The 21293-nt window shown below is 52.7% G+C and overlaps 1 protein-coding gene across 2 annotated transcripts in view; it reads left to right on the forward strand.

Moving 5' to 3' along the window:
• The first annotated feature begins 8853 nt into the window (after window positions 1-8853).
• KALRN (kalirin RhoGEF kinase) overlaps window positions 8854-21293 on the forward strand; it is a 288617-nt gene continuing 276177 nt past the window's right edge. For both annotated transcript variants that reach the window (XM_038752830.1, XM_038752839.1), the window contains exon 1: window positions 8854-8931. In XM_038752830.1, the coding sequence (XP_038608758.1) occupies window positions 8859-8931 (73 nt within the window). In that variant the 5' untranslated portion in view covers window positions 8854-8858. The remainder of the gene's footprint in view (window positions 8932-21293) is intronic.

The raw sequence follows: 21293 nt of genomic DNA on the forward strand, positions 1-21293 counted from the left end.
TCATCATTGACTTTAAAGCCCTCAATCGGCTCTCCCCCTCCTACCTCACCTCACCGCTCTCCTCCTACTACCCAGCTCACACACTCCACTCTTCTAAGGCCAACCTACTTCACTGTACCTCCATCCCATCAATCTCGCCGCTGATCCCTTGCCTACCTCTGCCCTCTGGCCTGGAATGCAGACCACTGCTCTCCCCACCTTCAGAGCCTAATTAAACTCCCATCTCCTCCAAGAGGCCTTCCCTGTCTACGCCTTCACTTCCCCTACTCCCTCTGCTTTATGCACTTGGCCGTGTGCCCTTGAAGCACTTTGAACAATCTATCCAGCCTCCAGCACTTACATTCACATCCTTATACTCTACTATTTTCCCCTGTCTGTAATTTATTATAATGTCTGTCTCCCTCTCTAGTCTGTGAGCTCCCTGAGGGCAGGGAACAGGTCTACTAACTTTGATGTACTGTATCCCTCCCAAGGGCTCAGAACAGTGCTTTGCACACAGTAAGCACTCAAAAAATACCATTGATCAATTAAATGATTGAGAAGAGGCATGCCTTAGTGGTTAGAGCATGGCCCTGGGAGTCACAAGGACTTGGGTTCTAATCCCTGCTCTGTCAATCAATCAATCAATCAATCAATCAATCAATCATATTTATTGAGCGCTTACTGTGTGCAGAGCACTGTATACTAAGTGCTTGGGAAGTACAAGTTGGCAACATATACAGTCCCTACCCAACAGTGGGCTCACAGTCTAAAAGGGGGAGACAGAGAACAAAACCAAACATACTAACAAGATAAAATAAATAGAATAGATATGTACAAGTAAAATAAATAAATAAGTAAATAAATAGAGTAATAAATATGTACAAACATATATACATATATACAGGTGCTGTGGGGAAGGGAAGGAGGTAAGATGGGGGGATGGAGGGGGGATGGAGAGATGTCACATGTCTGCTGTGTGACCTTGGGCAAATCACTCAACTTCTCTGTGCTTCAGTTACCTCATCTGTCAAAAATGGGAATAAGAGTGTGAGCCCCATGTGGGATAGGGACTGTGCCCAGCCTGATTAACCTGTATCCACCCCAGTGATTAGAACAGTGCTTTGTACATAGTAAGTGCTTAACAAGCACCAAAATTTTATTTTTATTATTACCTCCAGAAGGTGCAACCATCAAGGGGTCATGGAGGTTTCTCACCTGATCTGTTTCTGACCTGTCTCCAATCTATCTTTGATCTACCCCCAATTTGTCTCCGATCTGTCTTCCATCTTCCCCTGATCTGCACCGATCTGTCTCCAATTTGCTCCAGATCTACTTCGGTCTGTCTCCAATCTGTTTCATTCATTCATTCAATCGTATTTATTGGGCACTTGCTGCATGTGGAGCACTGTACTCAGTGCTTGGAAGAGTACAATACAACAATAAACACACATTCCCTGATCACAACGAGCTTACAGTCTAGAGAAGCATGGCTTAGTGGAAAGAGCCTGGGCTTAGGAGTCAGAGGTCGTGGGTTCTAATCCTACTTCTGCCACTTGATAGCTGTGTGACATTGGGCAAGTCACTTAACTTCTCTGGGTCTCAGTTCCCTCATCTGTAAAATGGGGATGAAGTCTGTGAGCTCTGCTTGGGACGCCCTGATTACTTTGAATCTACCCCAGCGCTTAGAAGAGTGTTTTGCACATAGTAAGCACTTAACAAATGCCATCATTATTATTATTATTATTATTAGAGGAGGGAAGACAGGCAACAATGCAAATAAATAAAATGACAGATACGTACATAAGTGCTGAGGGGCTGGAAGGTGGAGAAGAGCAAGGGGAGCAAGTCAGGATGATGCAGAAGGGAGTAGGAGATGAGGAAGGGGCAAGGTGGTAGAGTGCTTTAAAGCCAATGGCAAGGAGTTCTTGTTTGATGTGCATGTGGAAGGGCAACCACTGGAGTTTTTTGAGGAGTGGGGTCACATGTCCTGAACATTTTTATAGAAAAACGATCTGGGCAGCAGAATGAAGTATGGACTGGAGTAGGGACAGGCAGGAGGCTAGGACATCAGCAAGGAGGCTGATACAGTAATCCAGGCAGGATAGGATGAGTGATTGTATTAACATGGTAGCAGTTTGGATGGAGAGGAAAGGGCTGATTTTAGCTATGTTGTGAAGGTGGGACTGACAGGATTTAGTGATGGATTGAATATGTGGGTTGAATGAGAGAGAGGAGGCAAAGATAACACCAAGGTTATGAGCTTATGAGATAGAAAGGATGGTGGTGCTGTCTACAGTGATGGGAAAGTCAGGGGAAGGGCAGGGTTTGGGAAGGAAAATAAGGAGCTCTGTTTTGGACACATTTGAGGTGACAGGAGAACATCCAAGTAGAGATTTCTTGAAGGCAAGAGGAGGTGGAGACTGGAGAGAAGGAGAGAGACCAGGGCTGGAGATGTAGATTTGGAGAGTCACAAAGGGGTGGTAACTGAAGTTATGGGAGTGAACGAGTTTTCCAAGAAGTGGGCATGGATGGAGAATAGAAGGGGACCCAGAACTGAACTTTGAGGGAGCCTCGCAGTTAGGTGTTTCCGATCTGTCTCCTATCTGCCCCTGGTCTATCTCTGATCTGTCTCTGATTTACCCCCAATCTGTCACCTATTTGCCCCCAATCTGCCTCGGTCTGTCTCCAATCCATTTCTGATTTGCCCCTAATTTATCTCTGTCTGCCCCTGATATGGCTCTGTCTGTCTCCAATCCATTTCCGATCTGTCTCCTATCTGCACTTGATCTGTCTCTGATGTGTCTCCAATCTGCCCCTGAACTGTCTCTGATGTATCTCTGTGGTGTCTCCAATGTGTCTCTGATGTGTTTCTGATCTGTCTCCAATCTGCCCCCCATCTGCCTCGATCTGTCACTGATCTGCTCTGAGCTGTCTCCAATCTGTCTCAGAACTGTCTCTGATCTGCCTGTGATCTACCCCTAATCTGTCCCTGATTTTCCCCGATCTGTCTTTGATCTGCCCCTGATCTGTCCTGATCTGTCTCACATCTGTCCCCGATCTACCTCGGTCTGTCTCAGATCTGTCTTGGATCTCCCCCTGACCTGCCCCTGATTTGCTCCGGATCTTCTCCCAGAGGTGGTTGTGGTTCTGATTTGTTATTAGCATTTACAGATTTTACTGATGGCAATATTGTATCCCCACCACTACTACCACCACCACTGTACCACAATAGCAACAAAACCATCATAATGACAATACCTTGTGCCTAATAATGACAATCCAAGGTGGGGAATTCGGAGGCCTGGGTTCTATTCCCGCTCTTCCAGTTATAATAATAATACTAATGACAATAATAATAATAATAAGGAGAACTGTGGTATGTGTTAAACTCTTACTACGTGCCAACCATTGTACTAAGCCCTGGAGTAGATAGAAGATGATCCATATGGAGCTCACAGTCTAAATAGGAGGGACCACAGGTATTGAATTCCAATTTTGCAGTTGAGGGACCTGAGGCACAGAGAAGTGATGTAATTTGCCAGTGGTCACAAAACAGACAAGTAGCAGAGCCAGGATTAGAACCTAGGTCTTCTGACTCCCAGACCTGTGCTCTAGGCTATACTGCTTAATCATAATGATTGAGAAGCAGTGTTGCCTAGTGGGAAGAGCACAGGCCTGGGAGTCAGAAGAACATGGGTTCTAATTCTGGCTCTGCCACTTGTCTACTGTGTGACCTAGGGCAAGTCACTTCACTTCTCTGGGCCTCAGTTCCCCCATCTGTATAATGGGTATTAAGACTGTGAGTTCTATATGGGACAGGGACTGTGTCCAACCCAATTATCTTGTATCTATCCCAGCGCTTAGTACAGTGCCTGGCACATAGTAAGTGGCACTTATTATGAGTCAAGCACTGTACTAAATGCTGGGGCAGATAAAAGATCATCAGGTCCTACGTGGGGCTCACAGTCTAAGTAGAACAGGGCTCCGCCGAATGTCAGCTGTGTGACTTTGGGCAAGTCACTTCACATCTCTGTGCCTCAGTTACCTCATCTGGAAAATGGGGATTAAAACTGTGAGCCCCCCGTGGGACAGCCTGATCACCTTGTAACCTCCCCAGAGCTTAGAACAGTGCTTTGCACATAGTAAGTGCTTAACAAATACCATTATTATTATTATTATTATTATTATTATTATTGAATCCCCAGTATGGCAGAGTGGATACAGCATGAACCTGGGAGGCAGAAGGTCAAGGGTTCTAATCCTGGTTCCGTCACTTGTCTGCTCTGTGACCTTGGGCAAGGCACTTCACTTCTCTGGGCCTCAGCAATCTCATCTGTAAAATGGGGATGGAGATTGTGAGCCCCACGTGGGACAGGGGCTGTGTCCATCCCGATTTGCTTGTATCCACCTCAGCGCTTACAACAGTGCCTGGCACATAGTAAGCACTTAACAAATACCATCATTATTATTTCGCACATGAGAGAACTGAGGTCCTGAAAAGGGAAGTGACTCATCCAGGGTCACAGAGCAGAAAAATGGTAGAGTCAGGATTAGAACCCAGGTCCTCTGACTGCCAGGTTTGGACTCTTCCCACTAGGCCATGCTGCACGAGCCTGCTTTGTGACCTTGGTCTAGTCACTTGGCCTTCTTATGCTTCAGTTTCCTCCTCTCTAAAATGGTGTAATCATCCCTTTTCTCCCTCCCTCTCAGAATGCAAGTCCCCTAGGGGACAGGGACTGTGTTCGATTTGGTGCTCAGCACAGGGCTTGGCACAGAGTTAACCCGGGATCAATCTCATGATTGTTTCTCAGGTTCTCCCGGCCCCTCACCCATGAATGGAAAGAATCAATTGATCACTTAATGGTAATAATAATAATAATAATTACTATGTGCTAAACACTGAGGTTGATTACAGGATGATCAGTTTGGACACAGTCCCTGTCCCACTGGGACCTATAGTCTAAAGGTGTGTGTAGGGGGGAACAGGTATTTTTTTATGGTATTTGTTAGGTGCTTCATATGTTCTGGGCACTGGGCTAAGCACTGAAGTAGATTAAAAATAATCAGCGTGGATACAATCCATGACTCACAGTGGGCTCAGAGTCTTCATGCCCATTTTACAGGTGGGGAAACAGAGATACCCAGAGAGGTTGAGTGACTTGCCCAAGGTCTCACAGCAGGAATGGGAGAGTTGGGACTAGCCCCCCATGTCTCCCCACACCTATGCTTTTTCCACTGGACCAAACTGCCTCCCTTCAGGTACCACCCGGTCATTTCCTGCAACCCCTTCCTCAGCCCTTCCCCTAACACTCCACCCAACCCTTCCAGTAGCCCATTCCAAGGGGTAGGGGGAGTCCAGCCCCTGTACCTCGATTTTGTCTATCTTGCCACCGAACTCTCTTGTAGGATATGGCCCACTCTCCTCATAACAGACAGAGAATGACTCCATGGCCCTCCTTCCTCATATCAGACAGACGATGACTCTCTCATCACTTCAAAGCTTTACTGAAGGCACAGCTTCTCCAAGAAACCTTCCCTAAGCCATCGTTTCCTCTTTTCCCATTCCTTTCTGAATGGCCCTGACTTGCTCCCATTGTGATGACTAGACACCTGTCCACATGTTTTGTTTTGTTGTCTGTCTCCCCCTTCTAGACTGTGAGCCTGTTGTTGGGTAGAGACCTTCTCTATATGTTGCCAACTTGTACTTCCCAAGCGCTTAGCACAGTGTTCTGCACACAGTAAGCGCTCAATAAATACGATTGAATGAATGAATGAATCCCCCCCGCCCCCCCAGCCCCATAGCACTTATGCACATATGTCATTTATTTACTTATATTAATGTCTGTCTCCCCCACTAGATGGTAAGCTTATTGTGGGCAGGGAATGTTTCTATTAGATTGTTATATCGTACTCCCCCAAACATTTAGTACGGTGCTCTGCACACAGTAAGTGCTCAATAAATATGATTGACTGACTGTCCCTGCTTTGGCCACTGTCTAGAGTCCAAAACTGCTTCTCAATCAATCAATCAATCAATGGTATTTACTGTGTGTAGAACACTTTACTGAGAGTCTGGGAGAGGACAATATAGAGAGAGAGTAGACGCGTCACTGCCCACAGTCCTACTGCTTCATCAGGTTATTTTTGTATTCTTGCTTTTATATTTTTGAGTTCTTGTTGCTTTATCCTTCACCAGCCCAGCCTCCCCTTTGATTCTTCCACAGGGAGCCTGTCGGGGGCCAATCAGTCAATAGCATTTGATTAGTCAGGGCTTGGGTCTGATTCCCAGGGCTTTCTTTCTCAGTGCTCAGTACAGGGCTCAGCGCTTCATCCCTACTGTTCCACCCCCGCCTCCTCCTCTTTTCCGCCCCCAGTAACACAGAGTACTCGCTGTTCGCTGGTCAGAGTCCCGCCCCCGGCCCAAGGAAGAGGAGGGGCGGCAAACAGGGGGAGCTACAGCAGGGAGAGGTGCAGGCCTGGGGGCCAGCTCGGAAGAGGAGACAGGGGCTTTCCCTCCTTTTAGCTAATCCTCTCTGGTCGCTCCTCACCCCTTAACCCACAAATGGAACAGAGCCCACATCTCAGGGCGGGGCTGGGGGTTGGGTGCTGCAGGCTGCAGACTGCCCCCCCCCCCCCCCGCAAACACACACTCGGACACACATGCAAGACAGATACATAGAAATACACACCCATCCATAATAATAATAAGGATGGCATTTATTAAGCGCTTACTATGTGCAAAGCACTGTTCTAAGCGCTGGGGAGGTTACAAGGTGATCAGGTTGTGCTACGGGGGGCTCACAGTCTTAATCCCCATTTTACAGATAAGGTAACAGGCCCAGAGAAGTTAAGTGACTTGCCCAAAGTCACACAGCTGACAATTGGCAGAGCCGGGGTTTGAACCCATGACCTCTGACTCCAAAGCCCGGGCTCTTTCCACTGAGCCACGCTGCTTCTCCATAGACACACACAGACCCACACAGATCCACACAGAGACGCACAGTCTTGGGCACACATGCACACAGATACGTAGAAATACACTCCCCTCCCCAGGCACATACAGACTCATAAGGACGCACATATACACACAAACGCACACAGGAACAGCTACATAGAAATACATACCCATGCGCAGATACATATGGATTCATTCATTCATTCATTCAATCAATCGTATTTATTGAGCACTTACTGTGCGCAGAGCACTGTACTAAGCGCTTGGGAAGTACAATTCAGCAACAGAGACAATCCCTGCACATGGACACACATACATCCACACACACACACACACACACACACACACACACACAAATGCATCCCCATGCCCAGACACGTAAGGATTCACATGGACACACACACACACACACACACGCACACACATGCACACTCGGACAGTCGGGCTTACATGCGCACAGTTACGTAGAAATGCACACCTATCCTCAAGACTCACATGGAAACGCACACAATCACATACACACACACACATAGAAATACACACCCATGCACAGACACACACACACACACACACACACACACTCGGGCACACATGCACACGGAGGCAGATGCAGAGAAATATACACCCATCCACAGACACATAGAGATACGCCTCGCGGCGCGCAACAAGCACACACACACACACTCACCTCCCTTTTGCCGGTTACAATGACGGGGAAGGGGGGGATGGAAGGGGGGGCTTGTTTCCCGTCTCCCACTGCTTTTCTCCTGCTCCCCCCTCCCCTCCCCACCGCTCCCGACCCTCTTCTCCGCCCACCTTCTCCCTGAGGCTGACAGAAGTGGGGAGGGGGCCAGCGGGAGGAGGGAGAGGAAGAGGAGGGGGGGAGGATGGGGAGGGTGGGGGATGAGCCCCAGAGACAGACCCCCCCCACCCCTCTCCCCGGGGCCCCCGCCGCCCCCAGAGAGGGGGGAGCAGGAGGTGTCACCTCGAAAATCACGTGGGCAGGCGGGGACATAGGGGGCGGAGCGGGAGGAGGGGGCGAGGAGGAGGAGGAGGAGGAGGGGAGGGAGGAAGAGGAGGAGGGCGAAAGGGGAGGAGAGGGGGAAGAGGAGGAGGAGGGGAGGGGGAGGAAGAGGAGGGGGAAAGAGGAGAAGGAGGAAAGAGGAGGGGAAGGGGAGGAGGGAGAGAAGGGGAGGCGAGGGACAGGAGAAGAGGGAGAGAGGGAGAGAAGGAGGAGGAGGGGAAGGGCAGGAGGGAAAGAAGGGGGGAGAGGGAGAGAAGGGGAGGAGAAGGGGAGGAGGGAGAGGAGGAGGAGGAGAGGAGGGCAAGAAAGAGGAGGAGGGGAGGGGAGGAGGGAGAGAAGGAGGAGGGAGAGAAGGGGAGGAGGGAGAGAAGGAGGAGGAAGGGGAGGAGAAGGAGAGGAGGGAGAGAAGGAGGAGGAGGAGGGGGAGGTGAGGAGGGAGAGAAGGGGAGGAGGAGGTGGGGGAAAGGAGAGGGAGGAGGAAAGGGGAACGAGCGGAGCGGAGCTGAACAATAGAGACAAGACAGGGCCGGGCCGCAGCAGCAGCAGCAGCAGCAGCAGCAGCAGGAGGGAGGAGGAGGAGTGGGAGGAGGAGGAGGAGGAGGAGGAGCAGCGGGAGCAGGAGGAGGAGGAAGACGAAGAGGACGAAGAAGGGGAGGAGGAAGAAAAGGAGGAGGAGGAGGCAGGGGGGGCTCCGGCCCTCGGAACCCACCCCCACCACCTCTCCGGCCCCGGGAGGAGAGCGGTCCTTGGGGGAGGGGGCGGGGGGAAGGATGGGGCGGGGGACCCCCAACCCCCCGCGCCCGTCCCCGTGAGGCTCGCGCCCCCCCCCCCGCCCGCCTGGCCTCCCCGCACCGGGCCGCCCCCCTCCCCCGCCGGGCCGCCCCCCGCGCCCCAGCCATGAACCCCCCCGAGGGGCCAGCCGACGAAGCAGCCGCCGCAGATTCGGACGTGGACGCCTTTTTCCGGACAGGTAGGATGGGGCGCCTGTGACCCCCCCCTCTTACCCCCGCTCCCCCCGATCCCGGATCTCTGGGGGGATGGGCTGGGAGCGGGGGGCGCCGGCCCGGGTTTGGGGAATGGGGGCGGTCCAATTCCTCTCTCCGGCCTCCCCAGCTCCCCGCCGCCCCCCGCCGGGACCCTCGGAGCTGGGGGTGGGGGTTGGGGCGGCGCCGGGTCGGGGGTCTCCCGGGGCTTCGAGCGGTTGCTGCGCTCGGGGCCCTCGGCGCCCCGCGTTGTGGTAACCCGGAGGGGCTGCCTGTTTGACCGCTTGGCCCCGGAGATGGGGAGCCCGGAGGGAGCGCTTCAGCTGGAGCTTACGGGCCTTCAGGGGCCGCGCCCCGGCACCCCCTCCCCAGCCCTGCCCTCCCCTCCCGACCACGGGCCTCTACTGACCCTCCCCACCCTCCACCCCCACCTTTCCTCTGCCCCAACTCCCCCCTCCCCATTGCCCCTCTCCCCCACATTCCCCACTGCCCCTCTCCCCCATCTCCCCCTGCCCTCATTTCCCCATTGCCCTCTCTCCGCTTCCTCACTTCCCCACTGCTCCCACTTCCCGTCTTCTCCCCCCTCCCCACTGCCCCCATCTCCACACCAGCCCTGAACCTAAAGCAGCCGTACCTAGAGGGTCAGAACTGGGGTAGTGGCTGGGCTGGACAGGGCTGGAAGGTTGTACTGGACTGAGCCTGGGGCTGGGGGCTGGACTGAGTTGGGGCAGGGGGTTGGTCTGGACTGAGCTGGGTCAGTGTCTGGGGACTGGTCTGAACTGAGCTGGAAGGTTAGACTAGGCTGGAGTTGGGGGCTGGACTAGCACAGGCTGGGCAGAACTGGCATGGAATTGAACTGGGTCTGGGATGACCCAGGCTAGGGCTGAAATTAAACTAGATTGGGGCTGGACTGGGGCTGGTCTGTTGCTGGTCTGGGCTGTGTTGGGGCTGGGGGCTGCACTGACAGGCTGGTCAGAACTGGGGTGGGGCCGGGCTGGGCTGGGGGCTGGATTGGCACAGGTTGGACAGAACTGGCCTGGAGTTGGGCAGGACTGGGCTGGGGGCTGGACTGGCACAGGTTGGACAGAACTGGCCTAGAGTTAGGCTGGTGATGGGATGGCCCAGGCTACGGCTGAACTGAAACGGCTGGAGTTGGGCTGGGTCTGGGAGCTGGACTGGTACAGGCTGGACAGAACTGGGGTGGAGCGGGGCTGGGCTGGGCTGGGGCTGAGATGACTCGGGTTAGGGCTGAACTAAAACTAGACTGGACTGAGAGGCTGAGGGCTGGACTGGCACAGGCTGGACAGAACTGGCCTGCAGTTGGGCTGGGGCTGGTATGACCCGGGCTAGGGTTCAACTGGAACTAGGCTGGGGCTGGACTGGACTGAAAAGGGGTTGCGGGCTATAGGCTGGACTGATTGAGGGCTTGAGTGGAGCTAGGCTGGAGCTAGGCTGGAGCTGGGGCTGGGCTGAGCTGGGCTGGGGCCGGGCTGATGGGGAGGGGCTTCTAGGTTGTATCTGTGAATGAAGCCCAGATGCCCAGACTTGAGAGAAAGCAGCATTGGAGAGTGGGGCGGAGGGGCGGGCCGGGGGCCAGGGTTGTGGTCTGAGTTTTGAGCGCTCTCTGCTTCTGCAAGCCTCAGTATCTCTTACTCTCACCCCATCTCTCTCTCTCTCTCTCTCTCTCTCTCTCTCTCTCTCTCTCACTGAGGCTCAGCCTAAGCAGGTGAGGGGGCTGGACTATCCATCATTGCTCATTCCTGGAAGCTGGAGGGTCCATTTCTTCCCACCGCCCTCTCCACCCACTCCCCCTCACCCCTCCTTTCCTCTCCCCTTCCCCCTCCTCCTGGCTCCCCCTGGGAACTAGCTCTGAATTTACAGATGGTCAAGAGCCTCCCCTTCCCCCATATCTGAAGCCGTCTTGTCTGGAGAAGCCTCTTTCTCTTCCCCCACTCCCCCTCCCCATTCCTCCCCCCTCCTCCTTACCCTCCCCCAACCCTTCCCACTCCTCCCTGCTCCTCCCTCCCCTTCCCCACACTCCCCACCCCTCCCCACCTCTCCCCATTTCTCCAGGATAGGCTTGATCCTGAAGAGATGGAGGCCTCACTGCCCTGGTGGGGCCTCGGGGGCCTCAGAGGCTTTGGGGGTGATGGGGACCAAGATGCACAACTCAGTATTGTCTGCCCCACTCCCCTACCAGACCCCCACGGCTCTGACTGCCTTCCATCCCCCCAGAGTCCTGAGAGGGCCCCAGAGTCTGGGGTAAACACAGGCCCCCTGGTCGGACTGGCTGAAAGCGTGGGGTGTTCGGGGGGTTTTCCCCTTCCTGCCTCGCTGACCCTCTACCCGGAGTGGCCACCCTCTTCTCTAGCCTTCCCTCACCCTGGGAAGACTGCCCAACCCCCGCCCATCCCCACCCAGATGGGAGGAGAAAGGGAGGTGCTGGAGAGAGATCCCGTCAGGGGAAAGCTGGGATGGGAGAGGCTGTGGGGCCTGGGGGAGAAGCAGCTCCCTCCCCCTCTCAGATCAGCTCTTGGAACACTGGCAGGTGGCCTGGTGGGGAGGTTGAAGGGGAGGCTGAAAGGGACAGTGGCCGAGAGGCTGGCTGTGGCTGAGATGCTGGCGGGGGAGCTGGCTGGGAGGATGGTGGGAAGGCTGAAAAGGACAGTGGCTGAGAGGCTGGCAGAGAGGCTGAAAGGGACAGTGGCCAAGAGGCTGGCTGGAAGGCCAGCGGAGAGGCTGACTGTGGCAGTGAGGTTGGCAGAGATGCTGAAAGGGCCAGTGGCTGATAGACTAGCTGGAAGGCTGGTTGGTTGGGAGGCTGAAGGGACAGTGGAGGGTGGCAGAGAGGCTGAAAGGGAAGGTGGTTGATAGGTTGGCAGGGAGGAGGGTGGGAAGGCTGAAGAGAGCAGTGGCTGAGAGGCTGGCTCTGGGAGACTGGCAGGGAGGCTGGGTGGAAGACTGAAAGGGGCAATGGCTGAGAGGCTAGCTGGGAAGCTTATGGGTAGGTTTTGGGGAGGCTGAAGAAACAGTAGAGGGGAGGCCGGCGGAGAGGCTGAAAGGGGCAATGGCTGAGAGTCTGGTGGGGAGGCTGGTTGTGGCAAGGAGGCTGGTTGGAAGGCTGACTGTGTCAGGGAAGCTGGTGAGGAGGAGGAGGGGGACACTGGCCGTGGCAGGAAGGCTGGTGGGGAGGCTGACTGTTTTATAGGCTCCTCCTGCAGACTTATATTTACTCCAAGTACTTCTGGGATGCTACCTCCACCTCCCACCTCCCCCAGGCCCAGCTGAAGGCCAACAACCCATCACAGCCTGCCTCCAAAGACCCCTCCTCTTTTGCAGCCTTTTATCCTCCGGTCAGCAGGACGGGGTGGGTCAGGGATTGGGCTCCAGTCCTGAGTCTGGAGCATCCTTGTCCCTCCAGCCCTGCCATCCCCCAGCCCCCACATCACCCCACTCCTGCTGGGGGCAGTCTCTTTCATGGCCAGTGATAAGTGAGTGCCCTGTGGCCTCAGCCCTCAGCCCCAGGGAGACCCTGTGGAACCAGGGGCTGGGCTGCGGTGGGGAGCAGGGCAGGGGGACAATGTCAGGGGGCGGGGATGGAGCTGGGGGTCGGTTTGGGCCAAAGGAGGCCCTTCACTCAAGAAAAGGGGTCCCATGGGCCTGGGGTCCCCAGGTCTCCGGGCTAGTGGTAACAGGAACAGCCTGGGCCAGCTGATTGCTGGGGAAAGGGCCTGTGCTGTCAGACGCCACCCGCAGCTGAGCTCCCTCTCCCGCACCATCTGGGGCATCCGGCATTCTCCCCCCACCCCCCGCCACCAGCTCCAGCATCCCTGGCTTTGGCATCCCTGGATCCGGCGTCCCTGGCTTCAGCATCCCCAGCTCCATCTGGGGCTTGGAGGGCAGCTCTTCCTCTCTGGGGGTTTGGCACTGGGGATCGGTGGGGGAGACTCTGTTCCCCAGTAGACCCGACGCCCAAGAACCAGGGGACCAACCAGAAACTGCTGGACTGTGGGTGGAGGGGAGGGCAGGGTGGCAGCAGGGGTGTCACAGGGAACCTCCCCCTTCATTGAGGCTGTCAGGCCTGCCCTCTATCCCCTAATAATTATAATCAATCCATCAAATTTACTGAGCACTTACTGTGTGCAGAGCACTGTACTAAGTGCTTGGGAGAGCACAACACAACAATATAACAGACACATTCTCTGCCCTCAACAAGCTTACGATCTAGAGGGGAAGATAGACATTAATATAAATAAATAAACATTAATATAAATAAATATATTATGGATATGAACATAAGTGTTGTGGGGCTAGGGGGAGGTGGTGAATAAAGAGAGCAAACCAGGGCGACGCGGAAGGGAGTAGGAAAAGAGGAAATGAGGGCTTAGTCGGGGAAGACTTCTTGGAGGAGAGGTGTCTTCAATAAGGCTTTGAAAGTGGGAAGAGTAACAGTCAGATATGAAAAGGGAGGACATTCCAGGCCAGAGGCAAGATGCGCATGAGTGGTCAATGATGAGATAGATACGATTGAGGTAATAATGATAATAATAATTGTGTATCTCAAGCGCTTACTATGTGCCAAGATCATCAGTTGGACCCAGTCCCTGTCCGCCTGGGGCTCACAGTCTAAGTAGGAGGGACAGCAGGAATTGAATCCTCATTTTCCAGATGAGGAAACTGAGGCCCAGAGAAGTTAAGTGACTTGTCCAATGTTATGCAGCAGGCCAGTGGCAGAGCTGGGATGAGAACCCAGATTCTCTGACTCCAAGGCCCAGGCTCTTTCCACAAGACGTGGGGGCTGTGGCGAGGGCAAGGATGGGGGCAGGGGAAGGTATGGAGGGCAGGGGTGATGACTGGAGAGCTGGGATGACCAGAGGTCAGCCGGTGGGGAGTTTGACTCCGCCTGCTGGGGCGGAGGCGCAACTTGGATGGGTAGGTGGGCGGGTTTGGCTGGGCTTGGAGACATTTACCCTCTTGGGGCGATTGGTGCCCAGGCCCGGCCTGAGGGCACACACGATGAATTCCAGCCAGGAGGAGCGGCAGAGGTGCTCTATGCAGGAGTCTGGAGGGGCAACAGGACACGTGCACACACACAACACACACTCACTCGCATCCACTCACACACATCCTCACATACTGAAAAGCAGTGAGGCCTAATGGATAAAGCTCGGGCCTCAGAGTCGAATGCCTGCTGTGTGACCTTGGGTAAGTCTTTTCACTTCTCTGTCTCAGTTGCTTCATCTGTAAAATGGGGATTGACTGTGAGCCCCATGTGGAACACGGACTGTGTCCAACCTGACTGGCTTGTATCTACTCCAGCGCTTAGAAGAGTGCCTGGCACATAGTAAGTGCTTAAGAAATACCATAAACCACCCCCCCTCCCCCCAACATCCACTCAAACACATGCTCACGCCCATCCACTCACATCCACACACACTCATATCCACATACATAAACTCACACTCGCACATACACACATTCAAACATATACATACACTCACACACCCCCACAGTCACACATACACATACTCACACACATAGATCCACTCATGTACTCACACTCACACACACTTATCCACTCTCACACACTCACATACATGCATACCCACACATCCACTCACACTCATACACACTCACATATATACAAACACTCACACATATATACACACACTTGCACATGTAAATACACACTCTTTGCACTGGGCACCAGGGGAAGATCACAGAAAGCAGAAGACTTTGACCAGCAGCTGTGACCTCCCTATGCAGTGGACCAGCCCATGAAGGCTGATGCTCAGGAACGTGGCCCCCAGAGGGATCAGTTTCTCTCCACGGCCTGTGTCCTAGAGGAGAGGGGAGGGGCGGAGGGATGTGGGGAGGTCGTGGTGGTTACCTACCATTTAGACAGGCTGGCAGCCAGGGGAGATCTCACTACCCACTTTTTTATAGTATTAGTCAATCGTATTTATGGAGCACTTACTGTGTGCAGAGCACAGTACTAAGTGCATGGGAAAGTACAATATCAAGACCTAACACATTCCTTGCCCACGACGACCTTACAGTCTAGAAGGGTTTAGTTAAGTGCTTACAATATTCATTCATTCATTCAATCATATTTATTGAGCGCTTACTGTGTGCAGAGCACTGTACTAAGCGCTTGGGAAATACAAGTTGGCAACATATAGAGACAGTCCCTACCCAACAGTGGGCTCACAGTCTAGAAGGGGGAGACAGAGAACAAAACATATTAACAAAATAAAATAAATAGAATAAATATGTACAAATAAAATAAATGAATAAATAGAGTAATAAATATGTACAAACATATATACATATATACAGGTGCTGTGGGGAGGGGAAGGAGGTAAGGCGGGGGGGATGGAGGGGGGAAGAGGGGGAGAGGAAGGAGGGGGCTTAGTCTGGGAAGGCCTTCTGGAGGAGGTGAGCTCTCAGTAGGGCCTTGAAGGGAGGAAGAGAGCTAGCTTGGCTAATGTGTGGAGGGAGGGCATTCCAGGCCAGGGGGAATATGGCCTGGAATATGGAATATGGCCTACAATATGTCAAGCACTGTTCTAAGTGCTGGGGTAGATACAAGGTCATCAGGTCGGACATAGTCTCTGTCCCACATATGGTTCACAGTGTAAATCAGAGGGAGGAGGATTTAATGCCCATTTTACAGATGATGTGATTGAAGCTCAGAGAAGTTAAGTGACTTGCCTAAAGTCACACAGCAGACAAGCGACAGCCGGGATTAGTACCCAGATCCTCTGACTCCCAGGCCTGTGCTCTTTTCAGTAGGCTATAGGACCCTGGAAGTCTTTCTGGAGGAGGTGGGGGCTCTGGTACCATTGCACCCCAGAAAGTTGAGAATGAGGGCACTAGTTGGCAGGTACATGGGAGTCCAGACCCTGGGCAAAGGGCCTTTTGTGTGGAGGCACAAGACAAGCAGAGAGGTGGGGTAGAAATAGGATTGGTGAAGGGGTGGGAAGGGGCCGGGGGAAATGGTCAGATGAAGCTGAGACTCTTTCACCCTCGATTCACTTGTGCCCCTGAGGGTCAGGGAAGAGAAGTGATATAGGCTGAGGTGGTGACATTGCTAAGAGCTGGAATCCATCAGTCCTTCCATTGATCCATCAGTTGTTCCTTTCACTGGTCCTTCCCTTGATCCTTCTGTTGGTCCTTCTGTTGGTCCCTCTGGTGGTCCTTCTATTGGTTCCTCCATTGGACCCTCCATTGGTCCCTCCAGTGGTCCTTTTGTTAGTCCTGTTTGTCCTTCAATTGCTCCTTTCATTGGTCCCTCCATTGGTCCTCCTGTTGGTTCCTCCATTGGACCATCCAGCGGTCCCTCCAGCAGTCCTTCTTTTAATCCTGTTGGTGCTTCCATTACTCCTTTCGTTGATTCTTCCATTGGTCTTTCTACTGGTCCCACCATTGGTCCTTCTTTTGGTCCTTCTGTTAGTCCTTCCAGTGGTGCTTCTGTTGGTCCCCTCATTTGTGCCTCCCTGGGTCTCCTAGTTGATCCTTCTGTTAGTCTCTCCATTGGTCCTGCCATTGGTCCTTCCTTTGGTCCTTTTGTTGGTCTCCCATTGCTTTTCCTGTTAGTCCTTCTGCAGCCTGGCCTGGTGGAGGGAGCACCAGCCTGGGAGTCAGAAGAACTGGGTACATTCATTCATTCATAATAATAATAATGATGATGATGGTATTTGTTTAGCGCTTACTATGTGCAAAGCACTGTTCTAAGCACTGGGGGGATACAAGGTGATCAGGTTGTCCCATGTGGGGCTCACAGTCTTAATCACCATTTTACAGATGAGGTAACTGAGGCACAGAGAAGTTAAATGACTTGCCCAAAGTCACACAGCTGACAATTGGCAGAGATGGGATTTTAACCCATGACTTCTGACTCCAAAGCCTGGGCTCTTTCCACTGAGCCACGCTGCTGCTCTGCGCTCAGTCATATGTATTGAGTGCTTATTGTGTGCAGAGAACTGCATGAAGCACTTGGGAAAGTAAAATACAACAATAAACAGACACATTCCCTGCCTACAATGAGTTTACAGTCTGGAGCAGGGGAGACAGACATTAATATAAATAAATAAATTAGAAATATGTGCATAAGTGCTGGGTGACTGGGAGTGGGGAAGAACAAAGGGAGCAAGTCAGGGTGAAGTGAGAGAAGAGGAAAGTGGGGGCCCCAGGGATGGCCTCCTGGAGGAAGTGTGCCCTCAATAAGGCCCCAAAGGGAGAGAGATCAATTATCTGTCAGATTTAAGGTGGGAGTGCTTTCCAGGCCAGAGGCAGGACGTGGGCACAGGGCCAGTGGGGAGACATGCGAGATAGAGGCACAGTGAGAAGGTTAGCACTAGAAGAGCGAAGTGTGCAGGCTGGGTTAGAGTAAGAGAGTAGCGAGGTGAGGTAGGAGGAAGCAAGGTTCTAATCCCAGCTCTGCCACTTGTCTGCTGTTTGTCCTTGGGCAAATCACTTCACTTCTTTGTGCCTCAGTTACCTCATCTGTAAAATGAGTTTTAAGACTGTGAGCCCCATGTGGGACAGGGACTGTGTCCAACCTGATTAGCTTGTATCTACTCCAGTACTCAGAACAGTGCTTGACACATAGTAGATGCTTAACAAATACCATTATTATTATCATTATTAGTCCTTTTGCTAGTCTTTTTGCTAGTCCATTAGTCCTTATGAAGTTCCTTCCATTGGTCCACCCACTGGTCCATCTTTTGGTCCTTCTGTTGGTCTGTGGGTTAATGACCAGCTCCAGGCCATAGCAAGTGCCCCTTGTGGGCAGACCCTCCCAGAGCCACTTTTTGCTGGAGTCTGAGGTAGGGTGGCCTAGTAGTAATTGCACTTATTAAGCGCTTACTGTATACAATGCAGGGTACTAAGCGCTGGGAAACAGTACATGGAAGAGAATTAGACCCAGTCCCCGTCCCTTGAGGAGCTCACAATCTAAGAATAAAGAGGGGAGAGGGGACTGGCAGCAGACATGAAAGGAAAAAATAAAGGGCCGAAAACACAAGATCAAGAGAGGAGAGAGAGTGGTAAATATAGAAATAAAATAAAATAAAAGTCTTTAGGGGCCTGGGGCCAGGAGAACAGAGCCTCAGGCGTCTTGCAGTTCAGTCTACCATCCCAGCAGCAGCCAGAGTGACCTCCCCAGCTGTGACTTCTCCCACGTTCTACTTCATGAGGAGGACGCCCAATGTCATTGCTGCTGCCGCCTCTGACCTGCCCTCCGGGGTCGGGTGATGGATGGGCCCCTGGGTTCTAATCCCGGCTCTGCTACATCTCTGCTCTGTGACCTTGTACAAGTCACCTAACTTCTCTGTGCCTCAGTTCACTTTCCTGCAAAGTGGGGATCAAGACTGTGAGCCCAATGTGGGATAGGGACTGTGTCCAACCTGATGAGTTTGTATTTACTCCAGTGCTTAGTACAGTGCCTGGCATAAAGTAAGCTCATTGCGGACAGAGAATCTGTCTGCCAACTCTGTCATCTCTGGAGAAGTAGCATGGCTTAGTGGAAAGAACCTGGGATTGGGAGTCAGAGATCATGGGCTCTAATCCCGTTTCTGCCACTTGCCAGCTGTATGACTTTGGGCAGGTCACTTAACTTCTCTAAGTCTCAGTTCCCTCATCTGTAAAATGGGGATGAAGTCTGTGAGCCCTATTTGGTACACCCTGATTACCTTGTATCTACCCCATTCATTCATTCACCCCTCACATCCAAGCCGTCACCAAAACCTGCCGGTCTCAGCTCCGCAACATTGCCAGGATCCGCCCTTTCCTCTCCATCCAAACTGCTACCCTGCTCATTCAAGCTCTCATCCTATCCCGTCTGGACTACTGCACCAGCCTTCTCTCTGATCTCCCATCCTCGTGTCTCTCTCCACTTCAATCCATACTTCATGCTGCTGCCTGGATTATTTTTGTCCAGAAACGCTCTGGACATATTACTCCCCTCCTCAAAAATCTCCAGTGGCTACCAATCAATCTGCGCATCAGGCAGAAACTCCTCACCCTGGGCTTCAAGGCTCTCCATCACCTCGCCCCCTCCTACCTCACCTCCCTTCTCTCCTTCTACTGCCCAGCCCGCAACCTCCGCTCCTCCACCGCTAATCTCCTCACTGTACCTCGTTCTCGCCTGTCCCGCCGTCGACCCCCGGCCCACGTCATCCCCCGGGCCTGGAATGCCCTCCCTCTGCCCATGCGCCAAGCTAGCTCTCTTCCTCCCTTCAAGGCCCTGCTGAGAGCTCACCTCCTCCAGGAGGCCTTCCCAGACTGAGCCCCTTCCTTCCTCTCCCCCTCGTCCCCCTCTCCATCCCCCCATCTTACCTCCTTCCCTTCCCCACAGCACCTGTATATATGTATATATGGTTGTACATATTTATTACTCTATTTATTTATTTATTTATTTTACTTGTACATTTCTATCCTATTTTATTTTGTTGGTATGTTTGGTTCTGTTCTCTGTCTCCCCCTTTTAGACTGTGAGCCCACTGTTGGGTAGGGACTGTCTCTATGTGTTGCCAATTTGTACCTCCCAAGCGCTTAGTACAGTGCTCTGCACATAGTAAGCGCTCAATAAATACGATTGATTGATTGATTCATTCATTCATTCATTCAATCGTATTTATTGAGCACTTACTGTGTGCAGAGCACTGTACTAAGCACTTGGGAAGTACAAGTTGGCAACATATAGAGACAGTCCCTACCCAACAACGGGCTCACAGTCGGGAGCAGCTTAGAACAGTGCCTGGCACATAGTAAGCGCTTAACAAATACCATCATTATTATTATTATTTAAATTGTACTCTTCCAAGTGCTTAGTACAGTGCCCTGCATATATTAAGTGCATAATAAATACCATTGAAGAAACAGCGTGGCATAATGGATAGAGCACAGGCCTTGGAGTCAGAAGGTCATAGGTTCTAATCCCAGTTCTGCTACTCATCTGATGAGTAACCTTGGGCAAGTTACTTCACTTCTCTGTGCCTCAGTGACCTCATCCATAAATTGGGGTTTGAGACTGTGAGCCTCAAGTGGGACAGGGACTGTGCTCAACCCGATTTGCTTTATATCCACCCCAGCACTTAGTACAGTGCTTGGCACATAGTAAGCACTTAACAAATACCCCAATTGTTATTATTATCACTATTATCATCATCATCAAATACTATAAAAAATAAAAAGTAATCGGGCACAGTGCCTGACCCACCTGCAGCAGCAGAGGCATGAGTAAGGGATCACTGAGGAAAAGATGAGAATGATGCTGAGAGAATGGAGAAGAGTCCTGTAGACTGTCAGCTCGTTGTGGGCAGGGAATATGTCTACTTATTGATGATGATGATGGCATTAGTTAAGCACTTACTATGTGCAAAGCACTGTTCTAAGCGCTGGGGAGGATTCAAGGTGATCAGATTGTCCCACGTGGGACTCACAGTCTTCATCCCCATTTTACAGATGAGGTAACTGAGGCACAGAGAAATTAAGTGACTTGCCCAAAGTCACACCGCTGACAATTGTCAGAGCCTGGATTTGAACCCATGACCTCTGACTCTCAAGCCCGTGCTCTTGCCATTGAGCCATGCTACTTCTCTAACCATTTTGTATAGTGCTCCACACACAGTAAGTGCCCAATAAATACAATTGATGGGCTGACTGAAGAGTGCGAGCTGAGATGTGCTGAGAGAAGGGCAAGGACAAGTGATGGGGAGGGAGCTGATCAAGTGGCTTAAAGTTGATGTCAGGTTGCCTTTCCCCCGACCTGCCCCCCCCCCCAACACACCCTTCACAAGCCCTGTACGTGCCCCACACTAGCCCACATGTAGCTGTGGACAGTGCTAGACTCCCCCCGCCCTGCCCCCCTACTCCTCATGCTGTGGTCAACCAAGAGTCCCCTTCCCCTATGGGCTCTGTCCAGGGCCAGGTGGACATTGGGGTGGGGGCAGAGGGGCCAGGGGTGCAGGGTGGCAGCAGGAGCACGAGGGCCAGCAAAGACCCCTGGGATCACTTAGCCAAACAGGCCCCAGGCATCCCCCTTCTGTCCTCCCATGGTGGGCAGTGCTGGGCTGCTCGGCCTCCATTTTCGTCTTCCAAGATCTGGGGGCCCGTTCCTCCTGCAGACTCCCCTCTCCCCACCCTGCCCGCCAGGGCGAGACCCTGGATGACGGAGGAGGCAGAGGTCTGTGACCCTGGTGCCCTTTAGCTGCAGGCCTGCACCTCCATCTGTCACTGAGGGGTCACTGGTTGCTGGTCACTGCGTTTGAAGACCCTTTCTGCCCCTGCCAGCTCTGGAGAGAGGCCCGGGGGTGTGTGGGGGTGGGGACTCCGGCCTGTCCTG

Source organism: Tachyglossus aculeatus, chromosome 1 (genome assembly GCF_015852505.1).
Source record: "Tachyglossus aculeatus isolate mTacAcu1 chromosome 1, mTacAcu1.pri, whole genome shotgun sequence".
NCBI lineage: Eukaryota > Metazoa > Chordata > Mammalia > Monotremata > Tachyglossidae > Tachyglossus > Tachyglossus aculeatus.